The sequence below is a fragment of the Drosophila guanche genome, unplaced genomic scaffold, assembly GCF_900245975.1.
Source record: "Drosophila guanche unplaced genomic scaffold, DGUA_6, whole genome shotgun sequence".
Taxonomy (NCBI): Eukaryota; Metazoa; Arthropoda; class Insecta; order Diptera; family Drosophilidae; genus Drosophila; species Drosophila guanche.
The window spans coordinates 889,266-907,480 of NW_022995743.1; the positions used below are offsets into that span (position 1 = coordinate 889,266).

Consider the following 18,215-nt stretch of genomic DNA (forward strand, 5'->3'; position numbering starts at 1 on the left):
CTGAAGCTCAGAAATATACCAAAAATACCTTTTGAGGCATAAAATATACCAGCATATACCGAGGACAGACGAGCTTAACCCACGGTCGATTGGTCCGATAGTTCAAAACACGAAATGAATTCTATCAACTTGCATTTTAATTTCGTTAAATATGCTGCTTTTAAAAAGCTTACAAAAGTTTCTTTGCTTGTTGCAAAGTTTGTGTGTGTTCTTTTCTCTTATAGAAAACCTTAACTCAGTTAGTTTTCACCGGGTAAACATACAAAATGTACAATGTATTCTTCCACTCAGAAAATTATTTGCTAGTTTCAGTTGATGCGACACGTTACTAAAAGTCTTTTCTTACAGAATCAAGGTATGATAGTGGCTTAGCTAACGTAGAAATACAGTAATTGCTGCCAGCAGCATTTGGATAAATATTCCCTTACGTATTATTTACAATTGTTTAAGAATAAGTTACCAAAAGAGCAAATTAAATAATAGAATATACACGTAGATTAACGTAGATTACAATAAATATCGCTGGAGTTGTCTGGGTGGTTATGGTGAGCGTTTGGCCAATTGTCATGATAGTATCCAGGAGTGTATAATACCTGAAGAAGAGAGAAGTTCGAGTTTACTGTTCAGATCTCGAGGGTCTCCCCTCAAAGTTCTACTCACGATTTTCGCCTGGCGAGAGAGTTATATGTATATCTTCGCGACTCAGCACAGGTCCTAAAAGTAGAGAAGTGGCACATAAAATAAATACATATTCTGCACTCAACCCATGAGAGGGACGTGCAAACGTGTAAAGCAACAACGGGCGAAGCGGGTTTAAATATTTAAATAACGTTCTTTATTGATCAAGATGCTAAAAATAATAAACTTTGTTTTGTTTCATTGCTTAGAGCTATGCAACTGTTGCTGTTACTGTTACTGTTATCGTTACTGTTACTGTTATTGATATTGTTACTGTTACTGTTAATGCTATCGTTACAGCGATGCTGATGCTGAGGCACTTGCAATTTACATAAATCATAAATTGAAGGGGCTTGCTTGGGTATGTCTTTCAGGTGGAGCCGCAGTTTATCGAGCCGGGCCAGTGTATCCACACGATACTAATTTAAATGCTATCACAGTTTCAAAGTCCACCATTGTCAGCAGGACACATGCAGCGGGTAAGCAATAAAAAGCGAGCGCATGCATGTTAGGAGAACTTTGCATTCCGTTTCTGGATGGGCGGAGGCTATGTATGCAATGCATATGGCTGCTGGGGCTGCTGCGGTTGCTGCTGCTGCTCGAGGCCAGCAGCGGACGTGCCAACAGCTCCGTCAGCAGCTCCAGGGCCACCTCCGCTAGGGACAATGCGTATCATACCCGGCTGGATCCTAACGTTCTCACAGGCCTCGCAAATATTCAATTGCGGATGATTGCGGAATGTACACATGTTGCAGGCCCACATGTCAAGTGGCTCCTCATCCTCGTCCCCGTCCGAGTCCGATGGGTATTCTTCCTCGTCGTTTGCTGACGGACGCTGCACAGACATCTGCGGTTGCTGTTGCTGCTGCTGCTGTTGCGCCTGCTGTTGCTGCAGATGAAATTGCTGGAGCTGCTGCTGTCGCTGTTGCTGCAGATATTGCTGGAACTGGTAGTACTGGGCATACGTTGGCGGCGGCGCCTGCTGAAGCTGGAGTTGCTGTTGCTGCTGGGGCGTCAGGCAGGCAGAAGTCGGAGCACTGCTGTGGTGCTGCACAAAGTCAGGACCCGGCTGGGCCGATGGTTGGGCCGTTGGCTGGGCCGGCACCGAGTGCAGACGCAACGAGCTGGGCGGCGCCTGGGAGCGACCAGCCTGACGCTGTCGTGGGAATGGCTGTGGCTGCTGCGGTTGTTGCTGGTTATTGTTGGCTGGGGCCGAGTTCTGACGATTCATGGAATTTGGCGCAGCACCAGAGCCATTCGCTTGGTGTTCTATAAAAGAAGCATTGAAAAGGATTAGCACACAGAAACGTGAATGGGGTCACTCCGGCACTCACCGTTGATCAAGTTGAGCAGCCGCTGGCAGTCCTCAGTCAGTTTCTTCATATCTCTATCCAGTCTTTCAGATTCGCCCACCGGCACCGGCTCGGTCAGTATGTTGATCTCCTGCTCCAGCACGAGCAGTCGCTTCTTGTTGTCCCTCAGAGCATTGGCCAGCTTGTCCCGCCGCTTCTTCTGCCGCTCAATGGTCGCCGCTCGAGCTGAAGAGAAAGGGTTTGGAAAAGTGGTTAATCGATCGATTATGGAATTGGAATTGAAAGTTCGGCTGCCTGGCAACACATGAGAAATGATTTTGCAATGTTCCTAATGTTGGCCGAAAGTTATTTTTACTGGCCAATACCTCACATTTTATTACTCTGTTTTGAGTCTAAAAATACTCGCTTGGCTCTTCGGACTGCCTGCCCTGCTGGGCAGGGGGAAGGTTCGGTTCGGTTCGGTTCGGGTTGGTTCATAAACAGAATTTATATTTAAAGCGAAAGATAAATTTAGTGAAAATGCGCAAGCAGAGAGCAACAGCCACAGCCACAACCGAAAAAATCAATCTAATAATAATTTATTTCTACGCGAGAAAATAGGTAAAAATAAATGATTATTAGTTTGTTCAATATAAGGCTAGGTACATATCTGGGGAATTGCACTCTGCAACTTTGTTTTGACAAAAGATCGGACGATCTAGAATAATCCCAATTTATGGTGTCCGGAAATCCGTCCTTCTTCTGACTGTTGCGTACAACCACACGGATCGCACATACCCCTCCTGTACTCTTTCGGTGTACATATTTAGGACTATAAATAGAATGATCTTTTGATGCATTTCGCATTTTGATTTGTGCGACTTTTCGACTGTTTTAGACTATTTTTAGACGCGTCTCTGATAGATCTCCAACCGAAATAGCCAACAGGGCAGTGGGCCAAGGGATCTCATCTCATCCCATCTCTCTATCCATCGTGTGAATGGGGAATGGGGAATGGGAAGCATTTTAATTGAAAAATTAATTCATTAATGGGCGAAAAGTGTTGCCGTCGACGAATTCCAAACTGAATTCCCGCTGAAAGGCGACGACATTTAAAGTGCTTCTAATGGCCGACGATTCGGACGTCGATTGTCGCGTGATTAAATGTCAAAGTGGAAAAGCCGTCAGCTCAGCGGTGCCCACGCTGCGTATGCTTAATGCATCCGTCCCCCCATCCGTCCTCTATTTTCCCGTCTACTTTTCTCTGTTTCGCCGTGAACTTGAACGACGCCGAAAGAGCAAGACCGAGAGAGTGGGGAGAAAACACAGCCAAAGCAGAAGCCAGACAAAAGACATTTCAATCTATAAAGTTCTTCAGAGCGCGTGGGCGTCCTATAAACGTATACATTAGTGTCATATGTGTGAGTGTGTGTGTGTATGTGTGTGTGTGAGTGTGTGTGTGTGTGTGAGGGGAATATAGGGGATCGTTTTGTGAATATATCGTATATTCTGCAAAAGGGTAAATCAAATGCAACAAAGTTGAAAGAAGAACACAGAGAAGACCATCAGCAGATATTTCCCAACAGATTCAAATCTCAATTTAATCGCCAGGCCATATATTATATTCGATATCTGTCTCTCTGGACTGATAACAAACTGCCGTCTAGTGTCTTCTGTCTACTGTCTTTAGTTGTGCAATTCTATTCTATTCCGTGACGTCAATACCTTAATTTTCCTACATTTTATCAGCCTTTATTTGATAGTTCAACCGATTCGGAGCATAAACTCTACTATAAACCCCATATCAATCATATTAGAGGGTAACACCACCTTGCACCCTAGCCTGGCCTTGCCGTTGAGCTAACGATCTGTTACCCTTGGGTAAGAGGTTTACTATTTTCTACGAATAAATGTGCGCCCTCTCTTTTTGGGCAGAGAACTCCAGCTAATTCTATTTTGGGGCGTAATTCAATTTCGTTATCAATTGTAAACAATATTGGGGCGAACCTGCACCGATAAGCGAAACACCAACCGAACTACGACGCCGTCTGGATGGCTCGATAAGGCGCAAAGCACATTGGAACCCATGTCGCTACATGTGTAGGACTGGCACTCGCCATGCTAGAGACACACGGAAATGAAATGGTGGAAATTACAATGGCCCAGAGATGGGCTTCGACGTGTTGAACCCACCTTCCGGATCGCACTCCTCGAGGACTCCGGCATAGAGGGGCATGCTGACGGGACTGCTGTCGTGGCTGCTGCTGCTGACGCCGTTGTTGTTGTCCGCAGCATGGTTCGTGTTGTAGTTGGAGGCGACAACGTGGTTCTGGGGCTGCGTGGGATAGGGGAATACTTCCGGCATGTCACAGTCCGAGGGTGAATGTCCATCGGTGGAGAGAAGCGACGCCACCGGCGGGGGCTGGCGTGGCGGAGGAACTGCTGTCTGCTGCTGCGGCTCACACGCGGCGTACGGCGCCTGGGGACGGATGCAGCCCGCGCTGAAGACACTGCCCTCGTCGGTGACAGTCAGCTGGAAGTTCTTGTGCGTCCCCCGGCGTGCGTCGAAGCTGACGCTCGAGTAGGTGATGCCGCTGCCCTGGCCGCTGGGCGCCGGACCGGCGGTGATGTCGATCGCGGACTGGGCGCCGCCCGTCGGCTGGCGTAACGTGAGATTGAGCGAGGTGAAGCTCTTGCGACCCGGCGAGACGGCGGAGGCCGAGCCAGGTGAGCCGGGCAACGTCGGTGGCGTCAACGCTGGCGAGAGGGCGCTGTTGTTGCTGAGGAAATCGCGTGTATAAGGCAGTTCTGGCTGCAGATTGATGACTGAACGGTGCCGCACCGGAGAGGCTTGCTGAGGCGTTGTCGCCGTCGCTGTCGCTGCTGCTGATGGTGCTGCTGCTGCTGCTGCTGTCGCTCTTGTTGCTGACGTCGGCGATGATAAGGAGACGGCGTTGAGTGAGAATTCCGATTCGCTGGAGCTCATGGGGCTGGTGAGGCAGGAGGAATCGTTGGAGAAGCTCGGCTTGGGTGCCAGCGGGGGCCCAGGTGCCGGCGGCAGGGGTGGCGCTCTGCGCAGTGGCTTGCTCAGCGACGTCGGCGTTAGCTGCGGTGGCTGCTGGTCGCGCTGCTGCCTCTGCTGTCGCTGCTGAATCTTCTGCTGCAGCTGGGCGTTCAGTTGTCGCTGCAGATTGAGCGTGGTGGGTCGCGGCCTGGGCTGGGGACTCGGACTATGGGTGGGGCTGGGGCTGGCATCGCCATTGCCATTCCCATTCTGGCTGGGTTCTGGGGGTTGGGTTGGTGCCACTCTCGATGGCTTCAGTGGGGTGGGAGGCTTGGCCTGCCGCTGTTGCTGTTGCTGCAACACCTTGGCCGGGTAGCTCTGTGCAGGTATCGGATGCAGGGCCAGCTCCTTCTTCAACATCTGTATACAGTTATCGCGCTGGTGGCAATTCTCGGTGACGCACTGCGTCACTATGGCATCGGGTATCGTGGGGAACTCCTGCTTCATCTCGTGGAACAGGTGCATGATACTGATGTTCGTGCAGTGGCAGTGCGTGCTCTGCTTGCGTCCAGCCTCTCCCCCCTCTGCTGATGCTGCTTCTGCTGGTGACGCCTCTCCCTCTGCTGCTGCTGGCTGTTGATGCTCCAGCAGCTCCAGCTGCTCATAGCTGCCGCAGCGATTCCTCTGACTCGTCGGTGGAGCGTCCTTCTTCCGCAGAAAGTGCTGATGAATTGCCTCGCTTATATTGTTGGTGTTTCCCTCTGCTGGATTCTTACTGCTACTGTTGCTGCTGCTGCCATTCAATTGGTAACTGTTTGATCCGGGCGGCATTGGTGGTGTAGCCGCCATTTTAGGCCATCATTTGTCACAGCTGCAGACCTGCGGAAAGAGCAAAGAGGAGGAGGGAATGTCAGTCAGGTGATGCCACTAATTCAATTAGTATCTGCCCCGGAACCACTCGGCTGCGTGCCGGCTGCGTTGCATGCGGGTGAATCCATGGCCCGATTTAGAACATTAACTAAGAGCCTTTCAAATTATATTGTTTCTAAAAAACAGCAAAAGAAAAACGGCAGAGAGATCTCTTGGATGTATTTATAAATATTTATGACACAACGATCGATGTGCCATATTGTCTATATCTCTGTCGCTCACCGTCCCTCGACTTCGGACTGTCGGCCATTGTCAAGGATGGCAGTGATAAATAATCCGTTTCCCTATATAGTACTTGAAAAACATCTACAGATATATCTACATATACACCCCATAGCGACAATGGTTTAGGTATATGTAGATGAAAGCATTTTGTATCTGTATCTGTATCTGTAAGTATCCGTATCCATTCCCACTTACATTATGTCGATGAAAACTGATTAAGAGAGCTCCAAACGTGAAAAGGTTTCTATTTGTCTATTACTATAGAAAGTAGAGAGAATTATAGTCTTGATTTTGTGTTTAGAAATATTCCAAATTATTCTTTCAGTTTTATTTTGTGTAATTTGTCTTGTTTTTATTGCACTCTGCTTTTCTTTGGTAATATTTCAATGTTTGAATTTAAACTTTAACATTTTTCACAATATTCTCAGCGATTCTCTGTCGACTCTCCGCACACACAAATTGCAGTTTTCCTTTTTTAAACACACTTGATAAATTGTATTGCCATTTCTAATGGGTTTTCCCGACTTTAATTGAGAAAATCTCACGCAGTTTTCCCCACAAAAAATATCTGTCTTTCGATCTTCTGTATTCGATTTTTGTGCGCGTTTCGAACGCCTTAAATGCCAGCGATAAACTGAACAACCGAAAATCGCAGATTTTCGAGAATCAAACGACGGAAAATACTGCGAGGAAAATGAGCAGAAAACACAGATAATCACACAAATATTCGTACAATCGTCTGCTGTCTGTTAATTTGTGTTTCTGTGTGTGAAAATGTTTGGGAGAGCGTAAACAAAAAATCACGAGAGAAAACACAGAACGGGCAACCAAACCTGTGGATACCCTCATATATTGATCGTTTCTTTGAAACTGATTTGATTCTATCGCATGTATGTTTCGATACCCTATAACATGACTAAGCGAACCGAGTATCGCTTCATGGTTTACGACCTTTTTGTCTTTACTAAAGAAAGGTAATTTATGCTTGATATATTTTGTGGTTGGAATTAATTGATGTATTATTCAAATTTCGTGCATTACGCATACGCAGAACCAGAGACACACTGACAAAAGTGTAGAGAAACCGCAGCGAGTCAATTAAATCACTCAATATTTTTACACCACACAAACACCAGCATTCAAAAAAGAAATTTGAATTTTGTTTTATTGCAATTGTATGGGTGGGGCTCTCCCTCGGTTTCTCTCTTTATTTTATAAAAATAAACTTTTGTGTGGGTGTAGCACAAACACACCGAAAACCAAAGAAAATTGAATGAAATATTTGATATATGCATATACATACATACATATGTACATAAGTATATGTACGAGTATCTGTATGTCTTTATCTTCGAATAGAGAAAACAATCTGAAACAAAATTAATGAAATTTCGTTGTGAGGTGAACGAGTTAACAAAAAAAAAACGAGATATGTAGCCATCAAATGGGATCAACATTTAATTGCCGGTCCATAAAAAACTCTTAGATAAACCCCTAGCTTAGCCAAGTATTAGAAAGAACCGCCCTCGCAGTGGCAGTCGCAGCGGCAGCGGCTTACCTGTTTTCCCAGGGGATGGCCACAAAAATAACTAGAAAAAAACTCTGACAAAATTAATAAAAACAAACAATAAACCCCAAAACAGAAGCAGAAACAGAAACAGACACAGAAACGGAACCATGTCCGAGGGTAAAAGAGATGCAAATAAATTATAAAATATAGCACTTAATTTGCAAGCGATGGCGCCATTAAAATTGGCCACCAAAGCATAAATAATAAATAATAAACGTATCTCGATTTAGTTGTTGTTTTCCCCCTGCTGTTTTTCTTTTTCCAGCTTTTATATTGTATACCCTATTGTATGCAGGCAGGGTATTACGACTTTAAGTAGATGTTTGGGTAATGCCTGAGATGAAGAGGATTGAGATTTCCAGAGAAATGTCCGCTAATGAAATTGATTTATGGGTGGCCGTGTCTCAAATCTCCCATAAAAGTAATCGATCAAGGGCAGTGTATCAAAAACTAAAGATTCCACAAATCTATCCATATTTTTTCAGCAGATTTATGCTTATTTTAAAACTCAAACTAAGCAAATCTCAATTTTCTTCGCCGAAGTGGGACGGCAAACATTTCGAGATCCGTGCGAAATTAAGAAGCCATTAAAGATGAGAAAAACCTCAGAGAATTATAATTCCTCTTGAAATGTGGCCATTCCATAAAATCCAATTCCAAGCCCCCCCCCTTCCGAATGTACATCTTTTGGATGTACTTATGGGCTGGATGGCGGGCTGGGATGGGATGGGGGATGAGCGGAACACGCAAATTGCGATCTGATATTTGAAAATATTTAGCCTATAAATACATATAAACAAATTCTCTTCTCCTTTTCGGTTTCTTTTTTTTGTTTGGTTAGGAATTTGTCGAGGGGTGGAAAAGAGATCAAATCGTATCGGAGGGACAGAGCGGGAGGGAATGAAAATTAATTTGGTGTGCTTCTCCTTCGTGTTCTTCGTCTGCCTTTCGGCCTTTTGTAGCGGGTGGTGGCAGACGCAACAATAACAACAACAAGCGCCAGAGAGAAAGGCGATCGACTGCAGACGTAAACGACCTTCACAATTAGCCAGATACACGGATACACACAGATGCAGATACACCTACAAACAGATAGACACACGGATACACAGATAGAGATAGAGATGCAGATGCAGGCAGATAGAAGGAGATCCAAATACACACACATACTATGTACATATGCCAGCTGTAATGCCAGAATGCAGAATCGGAAATCGACGTCAAATGTACTGCAATATTGGCTCTTGCTCTCCTCTGTCTAGTATAAAGCAGAAACTGAGAGTACACGTGTGGAATGATAATGGATACAGACATCATATGCATTCCCATGGGCTATGTAGACCTACTTATACTGTGTACAGTGCGTTTCGCAGCCATCAGACTTATGTCAAGTCTTATCTGAATTATCAACTAGAAATGAATAGGGTCAGTTATCATTAAGCGGAGAATACAGATCATAGTTCAGGATTAAACAATGCAAAACTAAGCACACGGGGAGCCGTATGAAGAAGTGGGGAAAGAGAGATTCTAAGAGTTTCGAAACGCACTGTTCACATAAATTTCAATATATTATAAATTTGTACTGATGCTTCAGGTAAAACATCATTTGTCTTCTTCACATTTGGTACTTTGGATCTTTTGTGTGTTTATTTCGAGGACACGCAAAAGCAAACATACAAGTTGCTAAGAAATAATAACAACAATACGAATAAAAACAGAGCACGCAACAACAATTTCGCACTGTGTGCCAAAAAAACGTAAAAACAAACACACAAAAAAGGAAAACTATGGGGAAAACACATCCAAACAAAAACAACAAAAAGTTTACAAAGTCATTAAATTTATGGCAGCGCCCTGCCCACGGGTTGCTTAGGATCCACAATGTGGATCATGGATTGCGTGGGGGTTGTACGTGGAAGGGAAGTGGGGGTGGAAGCTCTTGTAATTAGTGGAAAAACATTTCCATTCATTAAATGGGAAAATAGAAAGGAGAGGCAGCGTTAGAGGAGGTGGCACATGAAAATAGGATGAGATGGGGAATTTTCCAATGAGCAGAGATATTGGGATATAATCGGAAACGTTCAGAGCTCTAACAGAAGAAGAAGTACTGTGGACGATATACCATTGCGGATCTACATAGTTAGCTTCATGCTTTTACACCGCTTGCTTTCAGTTCGATTTACAGCCCCAGAGGAGGTCAGAAATCCCAGTGTCCATCAAACAAATCAATGTGATAACCGAAATCTATGGGAATTAAACGAACTGTCAGTCCCCTCTGAAGGCCAGGGTCCCGGGCCGTACCATTGAGACTTGAGGAGAGTATCAATGCATATTGACCGGAAATCTCGCTGTCTGGCGTGTCAAAAATAAAAATACGTAGATATAAATAATTTTGTGGGGATGGGGAAAAAAGAAATTACCGAAAAAATAGATTGCTAAAGGAACTACGTACCAAGAGATCCTCCTCTTCCCCTACTCCACCCACTTTTGGGGAACACAAAACATATGGACGGACGACAAAGGGAAAGACAATGCGTAGAGAAGAAGAACTAACCGAAGAGTACAACAAAAACACCATAATAACAGAAGCAGAACGCAGAAACAGAAGCTGCCGTAAAAAATAAATAACATGGAAAACAACTTTCACTTATTTCTTGTGGAAAAGACAACAAATATTTGGAATTTAACGCAAACTGAGAGAGAGAGAGAGAGAGAGAGAGAGAGAGGGCGAGAAGAGAGAACATTGGAAATTGTGAAAATTATAAATCAAATGCAGGAGACAACATAAAATGGAGGAATGGAGGCGAAAAGAAGCTCAAAAATACAAAAAGAAAAACAAACACACTGAGAAATGGAACAAAAATATTTTAATTTTGTACAATATTTTTGTGCTCTGCTTTTCTTTTCCTCCCACTCTTCTCGGCGTCTTCTCTATCTCTCTCTTCTCCGCCGTACTCTCTCCGTCCCGTCTGCTTGCCAATAATTTGAAGAGGCGTTTTGCGGAATTTTGTGCAGACGTCAGGCCTTGGGACTGACGTCATTGGCGCGACTTTTAGAATTGGAAATGGAAAAGGCAGGAGAGGCACAGCCGAGGGTATGGGGAGAGGGGGAGCTTGAATGGAACTCTTCTCCTGTCCTGCCCGATCCACATAGTGCGAAAATAAAAGGCAATAATACTATATGCGGGTTATTTATTTATTTATTTATAATCGATCGCATACTCTCTCCCTCTCTCTTTGTCTTTCTGTGTGAGAATGTGCTTCTTCAAAGATCTTTTCTGCCCTGCTCTGTTCGGAAATGTGCAAATAATCAATATGGGAGTTATTTTTAGGCGCCTGTCCAAGCCAAAAGGTGTGTTCCATGGAGGGGTTTCATTAGAGAGGTGCCACCCGGCTTATCTCCGGGCGGGTGAGGACATACGGTCATAAAAAGTAAAGCCAATTTTATGCAGAAAACTGATAAGATTGATTCTACTCGAACTGGCAATGTGGTGGGAACTTTTCATTGACTACGGAGTACGGTTAGAAATGGAAAGTTTTCTAGAGAGCCGCACCAACGATGGGGAGCACTTGTAAGCTGCACCAGATTAACAGCAGTTTCAGCATTTCATTGTACATATTCGTATACATATTTATAACTTATGAACCTCTAGTATATTTGTACTATCACCTCTGTTCATGCCGGGAAATTCCCGCTGAAACAGCAACAACACAAAGACGTAATATGAAATGGCAGCAATTACGGGAACAGATACAACTCGTACAGCGACACAGATACAGATACAGCTACAGATACAGCTACAGAATCTGCTCGGGGCAGCAAAGTGCAAAAGTTTTGTGAACTTGTTTCCCTAATACTAACAGTTGCCAGAAAAAAAAGAACAAGAGTGAAACAATGACAGGCTATTGTTATTGATAAGGTGCTACAATCTCGTGAGAGTTAAAGTTTGGAGCAACGAAGATAAGATACCCTGGGCCCGTGGGGCGGGCACCTTCTGCAGAGATTGAGGGAACTCTTCTACGATATAATATTTATGTCAAGTCATAGTAAACGGAGCTAAAATATCACATTAGCAAATCAACTCCTATGCATGTGCCCTGAAATGCTTTATCTGGAAAGGGTATAAACCCGCACCCACACATACACACGTATGGAAAATCAATATTGTCACTTTGCGATTAGAAATTGGGACCATGGGGCGGGGGAGAAAGGAGAATGAAAATATAAGCGATATTCGGACTATGCATATTTCCATAAGAATTAAGGCCATGGTGGATCCCCCTGCTCCACCCATATCGAAGCAGTTATTCTGTTATCAACAGGCGGAAATATGCATGCATACACACTCTCACTCTCCCCCACACACACACGCGCGCGCATGCCAAATACAGTTACGTGCACTGAGCAGCAACGGGAAAATGGGCGTGCGAAAGGGACACGTAGATCGTCGAGTCGACCGTCTGTGTCAGTGTTAACGGCACCAGAGAGATAAAAACCAGTGTGGGAGCGAGAGAGAGAGAGAGAGAGCGAATATGCGAGAGCAGCGCATAAAGACAGGTGACATTGGCAGCGCGCGACAGCGGCACTACGCAATAGTAGATAAAAAGCGAAAATGTCCGAAAATGAACGGTAAACGATGGGGAAATCAACCAAACCCCCCTACCACAGCAGCAGTTGCATGCACAACTTGTTGCATATGTGTAAAGGTGTTTTTGTTGGATGCGTGTGAGTGTGTACGTATGTTGTTTTCACAAATTTTGTTTTTGGGGAAAAGCAGCTGCTCGGGCCCCTCTGCCCCGTACCCCCTCCCACAATTGCAATTCGCCAGACACTTTTACGTGGCTGTGTGTGTGCGCGAGAGATCCTTTCTCTCTCTCTTTTGCTCTCTTTGTTTAAATATTTCAATGCCCTTCCTCCCACTCACCAAATGAATACTATATGTGGCACGTACAGTGAAGCTCCAGGTGTTGCTGCCTTTGTAGATTTCGAATCCGTGTTGCAGCATTAAACCTTGATGCTCAATATTTTTGTGGCTTTTGGCTTTGGCCCCCTCCCCATTCACTGTTGTTGTTATTGGCTTGCCTTTCTCTGGCTTCGCTTCGATTTTGGCCTGTCACACACAATACCACGCACAGTGCCACGCGAACGCCAACGCACTCGTTTTTGCTTATTATATTAAATGTTGCACTAAATTTATTAATTTATTGTAATTTTTCACGGAGCAGGCGATCGCGATCACGCGAACGGGTGTTGAAAAGTGGTCGCAGTTCCAGCGTTCTGCAACACTGCAACTAGCCGAAAAAGCACTAACGCCTGCCCGCGTGACTCACGTTTGCGTTGCTCACATTTGCGTCGAAGCCCACTTACGCGCCATTATTTACGTTTTGTGTTTTTTATTTATTGTAAAACCCAACCTTGTACAAATTGCATTTAGCGTTAATAACATTGAGAGAGAGAGAGTATGCTCAACTACAAATACGGCCGTCCTAGAGGAGTCCAAACAAGTAATAGAAGACGGGAAGGATAAGGGCCGCCTTGGCATTGGACACTCCCGAGATGCAGACGATCAGCTTGAAGATTCCGAACCAGAAGAGCAGCTGGAGGGCAACGTGCAGGCCCAATAGACTGTGGAATAGATGTGTTAGTATCCCAATAGAATAGGAGCTGGAATATGCTATATGATAACTAACATTTTATCCTTGCGGCGTGCCTTCTCCAGGTTCTTGGGCGACTCTTTGCTGAGGTACTGACGCACACCGCGAATGGTGTTGGCAAAGTACTCGTCCCACGTCAGCTCGCCAATGTCAATGATGAACTTCTTCCTGTCCACCGCGTCCATGGACTTGGACAGGGCCAGTAGACGCTTGCTGTCAAAGTGCCATTCCGTGAAGATGAAGCGTTCCAGGGTGTTCAGCGAGTTCCACACGTTCTTGTGCAGCCTCATCAAGCTGAAGGCCAGGGGAAAGTCAGTACCTGCTCTGAGCTAGAGATCTCTGGCATACTCACATGGGGCGACCGCCGGCGATGCGGGTGACAATGTCCAGGAAGAACGCGGGCACAAAGTGGAACAGAATGGCGCTCAGCCGGAAGACCCAGAGGCTCTTGACCAGCCGCAGATTGGGATACCAGACGGCGCTGTTCAGGGGATAGTCGTGCAGATAGCTGTTGATCTTGTCCGCCATCAGGTCGAAGCGGAAGGGCTTGTACGTGCTGGAGGTCAGGTGGAAGATCTGCAGCTCGGCGGGACGTCCGGCGTTCTTCGCCTTGAGGGCATTGACATAGTAGCCGGTGGTGATGATGCCATTGACAACCACATCGATGGGAATGTAGTCCATGATGATGCTCGGATCCAGGGGCAGGCGACGCAGCACTCCCTTGGAGGCGCCCATAAAGAAGCCCTGGGGGCCGTTCTTCGAGATGGTCCACCCGGGAATGGGTTCCTTCCAGGCGGCCGTGACTGAAAGGAGACGTTGCTATAACTGAACAGCAGGGGGAGAGCCCTTCCATCCGTCTGCTACTCACTCATGCTGGGACGCACAATGCCGCAGGGGAAGCTGCTGGCCGCATTGGCTACCTCGTGCTCGGCCAGATGCTTGGTGAATGTGTACGTATTCGGATGATCCTTGAGCAGTCTGCAACAGAGGATTGTACAATTGTCAAATTATCCAATTTCAGATGGGAAAACTTACTTCTTTTCGAGTGCCTTGAGCGCCTCGTCGTTGAGCGTCTCGGCCAGCTGTATGATCTTCTCGGGATCGTCGGGGGAGGGATAGAGCTTCTCCTCGACCTCTGTCAGATATGCGTTCACATAGGCGCTGGACACATGGACCAGCGAATCGAGTTGCTTCAGCTGTCGGCACAGCTCCACGACGCGACGCGTTCCCTTCAGGTTGATGTTGGTCGTCTCCTTGAGGGACTGGAAGAAGTCCAGGGTGGCAGCCGAATGGAACACCACATTGACATTATCGATCAGCGTCTGGCGGTCCTTTGGCGAGATTCCCAGGTTGTCCAAGCCCACATCGCCCTCGATGGGAACGATCTTTGCGAGACGTGACTCCAGCTGCATCTCCTTGAAGCGATCAAAGACCGAGTTCTTCTTGAGCTCCTCCAGCCGCTCCTGCACGCTCTTGCCCTTCTTGGCGCGCATCAGCAGATACAGATTGCCCACCTTGGGCACATCGCGCAGCAGCTTCTCCACAATGGTGACGCCCACGAAGCCAGTGGCGCCCGTGATGAACACATTGCGCCCCGCATAGAAGTCTGTGATGGACGAGCTGAAAGCGTAGGATCACGTTAGTCTCCTCTACCGATTTCTGTTTATGCAACAACTGGCCGCTACGTTTATTTTCAGATGCCATAAAATAAACTCTCATCAAACTTTCTCTCATCTCCCATTCAAATGCCAATGGGTGCTGGCTTCGCGTCGCGTCGTGGCAAAGTTACGAAACCTCCAGTGACTCTGTGGACATCTCCGACTGGATTCCGTGGCAAAACCAGTTTCCCGCGTGAGTTGCAGGTTCTAAGTGCCTGCCCATTGTGGCTCTTTCAATATTGATCTGCCTAATGATTTGTTAGCAGGTGTCTAGTGTCGGCTTTCGGGTCACTGCCGCCGATACTTTGTACTATTCAAATCCAATTTGTGGGCGTCCCAGTTGACTCTGGCCTACTGCGCACTCGCCTGGAAACGTGTGATTTGGACCAATCAACTAAGGAATGCGCTTAGCAGTTGGATAATCAACGCGATTAGAGAAGATTCCCAACTAATTGTTATCTGTGAAGGTAAGGCTGATTCCTGAACTCTACTGAAATATGATTTGCCATCTCCCATCAAACAACGACAAACACACGCAACCTGACCATTCAATTAGCCAACAACTCCCAACGCGCATTTCTCTTTTAATGATCTTCACTCTGCGCCATCTCCACATATTTTTTTGTTATGCCAAATGATTTTATAATGATGCTCATTGAAGGGGATCTCTGCGTTTCTCCCCTCAACAAATGCATGATATAATTCCCACATAACGAATCGCACCAGAAACTTTCAAAGAAATGCAACATTTCCTACAAATATTTATCGTGTTTATATGCAGAAAATCATGCAAATTTCCGCATGCAGCTCAGTCGCGCTGAGCTTGAGGCTTTTGCAGATCCATAAAAAAGATGTCAAGTCACGGTTAATGGACTCCATGTTGCCCCCTGGCCCCTCGTCAAAAATTGCTGTCAAAGCTAAATGGAGCTTTCACTTTGGAGCAGCTACAACCCAGAAGAAGCAAAGGGAAACGGAGCATCGGGTGACCCGATCCGAGACCCAAACTAAATTTGTTACCTTGCCATGGCTCATTTTGGGCATTCGGTTTCTTATCTGCCCGTAACTCTGATTAGATTTCCCTGCCGGCCAGTTGCGTGTCTTATCTTGGTCAATTAATTGCTGGGATTTACTGTCTTGGGGGAGCTGCCACTTGACATTTGTTTCAAATTATGCTTTGGTTCGGCAACAGTGTAGGGAAACGTCACTCAAATATTCTCGAAACTCGACGTAAAGAGTGTTCTCTGCCATGTTTAATTGCATTTAATAACCCAAGATCCCCCTCATACGAGTAAAGGCCATTCCCACCACAGCAATTAAGGTGCCCTCGACTCCATCATCATCTGTCTGTCTGTCTGTCTGGATGTCTGCCTGGGTAACTGACCCTACCAACTATGTCCAACCTTGCGGTGGCCCATAAATCTCTGGCTTACTCGTGCGATTATTAATGAGCGTTCGAAAAGACCACGATTCCCCAAAATGTGCATGTAACAATATGTAATGGATCTTGTTTTTCGGCTACTCTCAGTTGCGACAGCCTGTAATTTTCCGCTCGATTTTCTGGCGAGCTGCAAAACGGAACCAATTGACGTCACCTACGGCATGTTGCGCGAGACATTTACTGAGATCTGTGGCTACACTTTACTTTCCCACTTGTTCCGTCAACAGGTCAAAGTGTGAGTAGAAACTGGAATGCAGTCGTTCTCCCTCCACTCCACTCTCGAGAACACAGTCGCTCTCAGGCGATGGGGATTCTAGCAGAGAAGAAAGTGTCGCGAGATGGTTCCATTTCATTGGAATTACGAGTTGTGTGTGTTAGTTGAACGTTTCCAGTATTTGCTCGACTCTTTATGGAATCAATATTCCATGAAGTTGAAGTCAAAGATCGAGCACAAATAGATTTACATGCACGTCTCTTTGCAGTTCTGCCTCAGCCTGAACTTTGTACCGAATATCTAACCTCAATGGCAGCTTTCGGCACACGATCGAGCGGAGAAAAGAGAAAAATTTGGCCGAAAGTTGTCAAACGGGCTACCCAAAAAAAACACCAAACACACACACACACACACACACACACGCACAGACAGATCGCTGGCAAGTCGGTCCTCGGTCGGGTCTTGCATTGTTTAAGCCACACATGGATAGAGACTTACCTGGCCATAATTTCAGCAGGTGTACGAAATGGGTGTAGATATCTATCTATCGGTTGACTGTTGCCTCTGCTGCAGTTCCTCAAATCACTTTAGAATCGGCAATTTCTCTTTTTCTACGGCCTTTCTTTCGCTTCCACTCTTTCTGCTTGTTGCTTTGCTTCTTTCGTGTGTGTTCTCCCTCCTGCTCCGCAGATGTTGATGCGACTGTAAACAAATTACAAACACAAATGCAGCTGCACGCGTATTCGTATCCGTATCTGGTTGGTCTGCCTGTATCTGTATTACGATATCGGCACGGTCGAAAACTGAATGGAGCGCTCGCTCTCCGCTCCCGGCAACAGCAAAATTACGAATGATCCAGCAAACGATCCACCACCATATGACGATATAATGATGATCGTAACGTGATTGCTAGCGCTCTTCGGTGGCCTAAGTTGGTTTCTCAGCCCCTCTCTCTCTCTCTTTATTTCTCCGCATCAAGCTCTCTCGCTTTTGTGGCTGTACCTTACCTCTAGGATAGTTATGCCATAGGTGCGACATATGAGCTTTATTGGGTTTAAAACCAGTTAAAAATAGCCTCTTCCAAGTAATAACAAATTACAAATAATGTTTATCGGAAAATCAAGGAAATATATTTCTCTCTTTTTGGTTCAGTTGGTAGCCGCGCAGACGCAGAGCTTCTGGGACAATTCAGTGTGAATTTCCCATGGGATTGTTTCCAATTAATGGCGCCATCACACGGCCGGTAGTGGCATGTTCCATGTATTGTATATGTAACTAGCAACAGATGGCGCCAGCGCTAGATAGAAATTTGTAGAGAAAACTCTGACAATCTTTGACTAGAGTCTTTGTCAACTAAAATTTGATCAATACACCAGAGTTTTGGGATAAATAGCCGAGCAATAGATTGAATAGCACATAAAAGATGTTAGTCAACCAGCAAACAAACGGACCATAACTGAAATGTTGGCCACAATGCAGAATATATCATAGACATTTAGATGTACACAAGAAGTACACAAGCGATTTGTTTCCTAATGATAAAATTGTCGTA

The 18,215-nt window shown here is 45.7% G+C and overlaps 2 protein-coding genes across 7 annotated transcripts; both read right to left on the minus strand.

Annotated features, from left to right (window-relative positions):
* Window positions 1-119: 119 nt before the first annotated feature.
* On the minus strand, window positions 120-12,953 carry LOC117582790 (putative uncharacterized protein DDB_G0271606). Of its 6 annotated transcripts, XM_034270839.1 has the most exons (6): window positions 12,624-12,950; window positions 4,164-5,853; window positions 2,013-2,216; window positions 1,357-1,947; window positions 661-714; window positions 120-593 (listed from the first exon to the last, which is right to left on the minus strand). In XM_034270839.1, the coding sequence occupies exons 2-6, from the start codon at window positions 5,821-5,823 to the stop codon at window positions 565-567; spliced, it is 2,538 nt and encodes an 845-aa protein (XP_034126730.1). In that variant the 5' UTR covers window positions 5,824-5,853; window positions 12,624-12,950; the 3' UTR covers window positions 120-564. The 6 variants fall into 6 exon arrangements, with proteins under 6 accessions (XP_034126730.1, XP_034126713.1, XP_034126693.1 ...); XM_034270822.1 differs by lacking the exons at window positions 120-593; window positions 661-714 and having other exon boundaries at window positions 813-1,561; window positions 1,868-1,947; XM_034270802.1 differs by lacking the exons at window positions 120-593; window positions 661-714 and having other exon boundaries at window positions 813-1,947; window positions 12,651-12,949.
* Window positions 12,954-13,118: 165 nt separating this feature from the next.
* LOC117592103 (putative fatty acyl-CoA reductase CG8306) lies at window positions 13,119-17,508 on the minus strand. The gene is made up of 6 exons (XM_034285621.1): window positions 17,162-17,508; window positions 14,389-14,973; window positions 14,222-14,331; window positions 13,706-14,156; window positions 13,390-13,647; window positions 13,119-13,324 (listed from the first exon to the last, which is right to left on the minus strand). Exons 1-6 carry the CDS (start codon window positions 17,167-17,169, stop codon window positions 13,186-13,188), a joined length of 1,551 nt encoding a protein of 516 aa, XP_034141512.1. The 5' UTR covers window positions 17,170-17,508; the 3' UTR covers window positions 13,119-13,185.
* Window positions 17,509-18,215: the final 707 nt, after the last annotated feature.

What these genes read in the sequence shown, in the direction of transcription:
- LOC117592103 (XM_034285621.1), bottom strand. An exon ending in CATTGTGCGTCCCAGCATGA is followed by an intron (nt 14,157 to 14,221) that starts GTGAGTAGCAGA and finishes GTCTCCTTTCAG; the next exon opens with TCACGGCCGCCTGGAAGGAA. An exon ending in GCACGCCGCAAGGATAAAAT is followed by an intron (nt 13,325 to 13,389) that starts GTTAGTTATCAT and finishes TCTATTCCACAG; the next exon opens with TCTATTGGGCCTGCACGTTG.
- LOC117582790 (XM_034270802.1), bottom strand. Translation starts at nt 5,823, where the DNA reads ATGGCGGCTACACCACCAATGCCGCCCGGATCAAACAGTTACCAATTG. An exon ending in CGAGGAGTGCGATCCGGAAG is followed by an intron (nt 2,217 to 4,163) that starts GTGGGTTCAACA and finishes CTTTCTCTTCAG; the next exon opens with CTCGAGCGGCGACCATTGAG. An exon ending in GCTGCTCAACTTGATCAACG is followed by an intron (nt 1,948 to 2,012) that starts GTGAGTGCCGGA and finishes CTTCTTTTATAG; the next exon opens with AACACCAAGCGAATGGCTCT.